The 7616-nt window shown below is 45.2% G+C and overlaps 1 protein-coding gene across 1 annotated transcript; it reads right to left on the minus strand.

Moving 5' to 3' along the window:
• Nucleotides 1-757: 757 nt before the first annotated feature.
• LOC109753245 (dehydration-responsive element-binding protein 1B-like) lies at nt 758-2246 on the minus strand. Its single transcript, XM_045229067.2, has one exon. The coding sequence runs from the start codon at nt 1594-1596 to the stop codon at nt 988-990; it is 609 nt and encodes a 202-aa protein (XP_045085002.1). The 5' UTR covers nt 1597-2246; the 3' UTR covers nt 758-987.
• Nucleotides 2247-7616: the final 5370 nt, after the last annotated feature.

The raw sequence follows: 7616 nt of genomic DNA on the forward strand, positions 1-7616 counted from the left end.
ACTGTACTGAAGGTTTTTGCAACATGCAAAGTTTCATGATGAAAATTACTAGTGTGGATTTGGATATAAAAAAATCAATGTTTCTAAGTGCTCAAAAAATTGTCCTTTTAGAACATCATTTTTTCAGACTTTCATGCAAACATTCTGTACAAAACTTTGCATGTTGGTAAAATATTCAATTTGTTTATCACAAAGAAATTAGAATGGCTTGTATATTTTCTCTACTTTTTTACTTCTTATTTTACTGATCATGTAGGTGCATACGCACCTGAGTGCAGAAACTCCGTGTCCCAGCACTTCAACTGTACATCTGTTACAGTCCTGTGTTTTTTAGAATAATGCAAATAAAGGGGATCTGAAAGAGGTTAAGCTTCCAATTACTTACCCAGCCGGCCCCATGACCCAAAGTGAATCCAGCCACATCATCTGGATTGACGTTAACTACATCAGCTAATAAATGCAATTTGTTAGTTGTTAAACGGTTATTCGATTCCTACCCCGCAAAAAAAAAGGTCATTCCTGCCCTGATGTTCAGATATTTGTGGTCACCACATCTCCACGAATAGTACATGCAGTTGAATTTCTCCTTCAAAGCCGTCTACTAACTCCATTGTGGCCACTTCCCTAATGTGCACTCTCGATCCCTCCCTACCAAAATACATTTTTTTCGGTTCTCCTATAAGACAAAGTCGAATCGCCATAAAATATGGTCTTATATTTTAATGTTCTTTTTCTTGTTTATATACTGACATAAAATATAGTAGTAGTACCTTATATAAGATCGTGAGTGCTTCAGGTCCACAATAATTGAAGTATTACTACTGTATTCTTTATTCACAGAACACGCAAGTGCAAATATGCCCTTCCTCAAAGTAGAAACCGGAGGCTTTCAATATGAACGAACACACATGACCATATGAGGGAAAATATTCCCCTCTGTTTCTTCCCATATCTGGTGGGACAGAAGTATAGAACCAACTATAAACTTTACCATAGCGGCGTCTTGACGTCGCCGCCACCGAGCTCGTGGTTTTCAGGCTGCTCCGGCGACTCCATGAACATGCCCGGCGAGTAGTATGATCCGGCATTCGTGCCGCCAAACCAGTGCTCGTCCAGCAAGTCGCTGGACGTGGACAGCTCGCTCGGCGTCGGCGAGCCTTGGACGTCCTTCTCGCCGTCGGCCGTCGACGCGACGGGTCGCTGCCGCTGGAACGCCACGACAGCGACGGCGACGGCGTCCTTGATCTCCCGCGCGCTGCTGAAGCTGGAAGACCCAGCGGCGAGGACGGGCAGCATACGCCAGGCGGAATCGGCGAAGTTGAGGCAGGCGGCGCTTCCGGAGAGAGCGAGCGAGGCGGAGTCGTGCGCTCGCGCCGCCATCTCGGCGGTGCGGAAGGTGCCGAGCCAGAGCCTTGTCTCCTTGCTGCCGCGCACGCGTACCTCGCACACCCACCGCCCGTACCGCCCCCGACGCCGCACGCCGCGGTACAGCGGGTGGCGCGTCTCCTTGTACTTGATCCTCCCCGCCGGCCTCTTCGGCGGCTCCGTCCACACCGTCCTGTGCTGGTCTGACAGGGATGCGGCGTCGGCGTCCATCTGTGGGGGTGGCGTGCGTTAAGCCGTTGTGGCGACTGGCGAGGTTCGATTGATTGGGGCTCCGATGAGAACTAGAAGCGGAGAATCAAGCAGGTGAGTATATAGTATGCAGGAGAAGAGGTTGAGGGGTTACCCGCAACGGGTTGGATACCCGCCACGACGTGGACGCTCGGGTGGAAATGGAAGTGGAACGAAGGGACACTCTCATGGCAGACTGGTTTCTCACTCTTACTTACACTATCGAGCAGTAGCCAGCTTCATATGGCGCGCGTTTGCTTCATCGCGGTAGTCAGGTAGCTAGCGGTAGCTCTCGCTTGGACGTACGATCGACTACGGTGCTACTTTTGTTACATTTTTTCTATTTTGCCATGAGATGCTCTGGTGTCTATTTGTTCACCCCAAGATTGTTCATCTCGGAAGGGTTTGAAGGCTGTGGTGTCCTTCTAGACGTTTCGACGCCGAAATAGATTCCATACGGATGAGTGCAACTGATTCCATATTACGGATGAGCACACTATATATTTGTTCCCTACTTTTATTTTCGGGAAGCAACACATCACTTTTCTCCAATCAATAGTTGTAATTGTGCGAGAACAACCTTTTTGTACATAGCACTTGAGTATATCGGAGGGATTTGCCGCTCCATGCGGTGGCCTTCCAGACATGTGAACGGCGGTAACTGATTCTAGATCGACTAACAAAGGGCACGTCGTTGTTTCTTACTTTTAAGTCTCGCAAAGGAGAATATCTTTTTTCTCCAAAAAATAGTGGAGTATAACATAACCATCAACACTTCAGCATCTCCTACGTTTTTATTAGTAAGAAATCTATTTCATCAACTAGCAAATTACTCCCTCCGTTCTCAAATATTTGTCTTTCTAGAGATTTCAACAAATGACCAAATACGAAGCAAAATGAGTGCATCTACACTCTAAAATATGTCTACATACATCTGTATGTTATAGTTCATTTGAAATGTCTAGAAAGGCAAATATTTGAAAACGGAGGGGGTACCAATAGCTGGCGAGAGAAAATACATATGATCGATCTTTAATTCACATTGCAGCTCGTGCAAGAGTCCTTGATTGATTTAGATATGACTTTGCTCTCTATACCCATTTACCCTATGACACACATCATCAGTTGACAGTTGTGGTAAATTTACCAACAACTATAACTATCTCACTCAGTTGGTGGAGCGGCTTCGTTTTGCATGGACCTTCGATGGAGATGTCAAGTCATGCATGGTCGACATATGCTACGTTGTGTCATGTATGTTCGCCAGGTGCTACGTACGACAGATCTTCTAGAGACTAGAAGTTGTGTCGGCTGGTGGTACTTGGCGGCATGATCTTGCGGTTTACCGCCGGCGACCGCGACATGCTCAGCAGTTTGCGCGCAAGGAGGTGGTGCCGTTGGGCGCCGTGGTGGCGTTGACGGATGCCGGACTAGCAAGGATGATGCGGATCTCTTTCCTAAAGATGGGTTAGCGGTTCTATGATAATGTCGGCTTCTAAAACGTGTGCATGTGGTGTACGCTTTAGGTTTGCTGCACCTGCTATAGGTTCCGATATGTTATGCGGATGGATCGGCAACGACACCGATTTTAGATATGGGGAGTGAGAGCACTCCACATTATCAAGTTTATAGGTGTGAATGATGGTTTCGGATGGCTTGATGTATGTTCCTGCCCAGCAATTGTTGAATAATTAATAAATATGGTTGTATGTATCGATTGATGCAGAGGCCGGGGTTTTAACCTCCTTTTCCGAAAACAAAGTTGGAGATGCCCTTTGGGATATGGTGGGGTCTTGGGTCATGATTTCATCCACTAAGATTGACATCTTGGGGATACTAATATATAGAAATAGTTTGTGAGTACAATAGAAATCTTGTTAGATTCATCAATCTACGCCAAAATCCTATTGTGTGTGAGGCGCTTGTATGTGGAAGTCGGCGTGTGTTCACATGTGTTCCATCCTTGTAATCACAAAAAACTTAAATAACAATGTTCTTGCTTGTTTTAACTAGAAGAGATACCACATCATATTATTATTTTTCAAAAAGGAGCTTGAAACCCCCAACCTCTGCATCAATTGATGCAGACAGTCATATTTTTATTAAAGTTGACGCAAGGCAATGAAGCTAAAGACATCAACAAATGGAATACAAAGCATAGGCAACAACCAGAACCAATACAAGATATGATTTTTTTTAACACCTATGACCAAGTAAACTTCTCCGTAACAAAGTCTTCAAGAAGAGATAAATGAGCTCGTGCCGCCATGGCCACGTCCGGTCGGAGATGACCTGTACAAAGATTTTCATCATAATTACGGTGACCAACAAGTGAAGGCCAGCACATCGACAAGACGACAACGCCTTGGACAAGGTCATGCCACAAGTTTTTCGCTGTCGATCCGAACCAACAAATACCAGAACAAGAGTTTTCACAACGGACATTGAGCGTTGTTCCAATCACAGTCTTGATGATGGCTCTTCTGAAAATCACCCTTGCCGGTAATCCGTGCTAGGCCGGAGTGGCACTAGCAAACCACTGAGAAGAATTCCCACCTTGGACCACCAATAAGGTCAGCAGGAGGCCGGCCATGTCTCGGCCCGGATCTGGTAGCCGCCAATCTAGGTCGACGCAAACTGACATCTAGACCACTTAGCAACACAAAGACGGGAAATGTAAGAATAAGATGTCTTGACACATTAAGTCCCATCTAAACTATAAGGCAAGAACCGGCACTAAAAATTGTTTGATTACACCATAGGAAAACACATGATTTATCTGTGTAAATTGGGTGGGTGTTATAACTTTCATAGACATATTTTGGCCCAAGAAGCCTTTCTAGGACACTTATAGTTCCGAAACAAATATTAGAAAGGAATATGGAGGGTTATTCTGAAGGTTTAATTTCTTCCACCTAAGTGACCGCTTAAGGGTTTTGCTAACAAACTCAATAATTAAAATGTTTTATAAAAAAGTAGCATCTCTAATTAGACACAATGTTGGGGCTATAAATATGAGGTACGCCCACGTAGACGGATGGCACTCCAGCGGCCCATGACCCGTACAAGCTATGACAGAAAAGACCATGGGCCGAGGGGGCTTGATCATCAGCCGTCAAAGATAAAGAGGGTGGCCCAGGATCGTGCTAAGGCCCTTCAGTCGGATACTGGGTCAGCTGACAGCCTGGCACTGGTAGTCAGCCAAAGATGAAGGGATCAGACTGTTAGACTTCCATTCAGCGGCTACCTAGGATGCCACTCGCCCATGAATTCTGAATGAAGCACTTAACCAACGGTGCTATAATTTAGTTAAATAAGACAGTTACCAATAGTAAATGCCATGGAACAGTCGACCACACCTGAGGCCATGAACAACATTAATACCAGCTCTTTATGTACCCCCACTTGGTGCACTCTATATAAGCCGAGTGGGGAGCTCTGGGCTGAGAGTTGAACATCCACACATTGTACCTTACGCCAAGAGCTAAGAGCACCACATGAGTAGGGTATTACCTCCACCGCAGAGGGCCCGAACCTTTATAAATCCTTGAACGTACTCCCATCTGCACTCTTTGGTAGATACGATTGCCTCTACATTTCTACCCTCTAGTATTGTCAGGATTATTTCCACGACACACATCTTCAAAGTAAAATGGTGGAGAACTTGCTTTAGTGGTGCATGATAATCTGCATTGCAAGAGAAGTAGCAACTAAATATCTTGCAATGAAATTATAATAATCCCTCTGATCCAAATTATTTAGCGCTGCTTTAGTATAATTTTATAGCATTTTTATTTTATTGGCAATTGTAGAGGTAAATTGAAACTAATACTAATCTAATACTTAGTTTTTCATGATTGATATTTTAGTTTCATCAACTTGGCCGCGCATACCATATCCAAATCCTAGCTCCGCCACTGTGAACCGCACAACCAGCATCCAAACATATAGCCATATGAGTCACATTAGGAGGTAGATGCAGACTAGATATACAGTTAACACAACGGATTGAGAAAAATGGCATTCTAAAAATCAAGCGTTTATTAGTAGACACATCTTTGTGATAAAAGCAGCACATTATGCTACCACGTCAGTTTTATTAGGTGGTGTTGTCTTGTTTTTTGTGAGAATTTAGTGATGCTATCTTAGGGCATCTCCAACGTGGATCCTCAAACCACCCGCATCAGTCCGGACCATGTGGTTCTTGAAGGAAATATGCCCTAGAGGCAATAATAAAGTTGTTATTTATATTTCCTTATATCATGATAAATGTTTATTATTCATGCTAGAATTGTATTAACCTAAAACTTAGTAAATGTGTGAATACATAGACAAAATCAGTGTCCCTGGTATGCCTCTACTTGACTAGCTCGTTAATCAAAGATGGTTAAGTTTCCTAACCATAGACATGTGTTGTCATTTGATGAACGGGATCACATCATTAGAGAATGATGTGATTGACAAGACCCATCCGTTAGCTTAGCATAATGATCGTTTAGTTTTATTGCTATTGCTTTCTTCATGACTTATACCGGAAGAACAGTTTGTGTGCTATCAAACGTCACAACGTAACTGGGTGATTATAAAGATGTTCTACATGTGTCTCTGAAGGTATTTGTTGACTTGGCATAGATTGAGATTAGGATTTGTCACTTCGTGTATCGAAGAGGTATCTCTGGGCCCTCTCGATAATGCACATCACTATAAGCCTTGCAAGCAATGTGACTAATGAGTTAGTTATGGGATGATGCATTACGAAACGAGTAAAGGGACTTGCCGGTAACGAGATTGAACTAGGTATGATGATACCGACGATCGAATCTCGGGCAAGTAACATACCGATGACAAAGGAAATAACGTATGTTGTTATGCGGTTTGACCGATAAAGATCTTCGTAGAATATGTAGGAGGCAATATGAGCATCCAGGTTCCGCTATTGTTTATTGAACTGAGATGTGTCTCGGTCATGTCTACATAGTTCTCGAACCCGTAGGGTCCGCACACTTAACGTTTGATGACGATTTGTACTATGAGTTATGTGTTTTGGTGACCGAAGTTTGTTCGGAGTCCCGGATGAGAACACGGGCATGACAAGGAGTCTCGAAATGGTCGAGAGGTAAAGATTCATATATTGGAAGGTTGTATTCGGACATCGGAATGGTTCCGAGTGATTCGGGTATTTTTTCGGAGTACCGAGGGGTTACCTGAACCTCCCGGGGGAATATTGGGCCTACATGGGCCATAGGGGAGAGGGGAGGCAGCCCACAAGGTGTGGGCGCGCCCCCTACCAATAGGGAGTCCGAATTGGACTAGGGAGGGCCCCCCCCCTTTCCTTCTCCTCTTCCTCTCCCTTCCCTCTTCCCCCCCTCCGGAAAAAGGAAAGGGAGTCCAATTAGGATTGGGAGTCCTAGTTGGACTCCCCCCTTTGGCGCGCCCCCTAGGCCGGCCAACTCCTCCCCTTCTCCTTTATATACGGGGGTGGGGGCACCCCAAAGACACAACAGTTGTTTCTTAGCCGTGTGCAGTGCCCCCTCCACAATTTACCACCTCAGTCATATTGTCGTAGTGCTTAGGTGAAGCCCTGCGCGGATCACATCACCAACACAGTCGCCACGCCGTTGTGCTGACGGAACTCTCCCTCGACCCTCTACTGGATCAAGAGCTCGAGGGACGTCATCGTGCTGAACGTGTGCTGAACACGGAGGTGTCGTACGTTCGGTACTTGGATCGGTTGGATCGTGAAGACATTCGACTACATCAACCGCGTTAACTAAACGCTTCCGCTTTCGGTCTACGAGGGTACGTGGACACACTCTCCCGTCTCGTTGCTATGCATCTCCTAGATAGATCTTGCGCGATCATAGGAATTTTTTTGAATTATTACGTTCCCCAACAGTTCTGACTTTTTTGCCACGCAACGCGGTCCTGTATCCATCTGGAGGCCGGTCCAGACGTCCTTTTTCTTGCAAACTGAAGGTAAACTCCGGGGGAGGGGGGGTTGT

Source organism: Aegilops tauschii, chromosome 5 (assembly GCF_002575655.3).
Source record: "Aegilops tauschii subsp. strangulata cultivar AL8/78 chromosome 5, Aet v6.0, whole genome shotgun sequence".
Lineage (NCBI taxonomy): Eukaryota > Viridiplantae > Streptophyta > Magnoliopsida > Poales > Poaceae > Aegilops > Aegilops tauschii.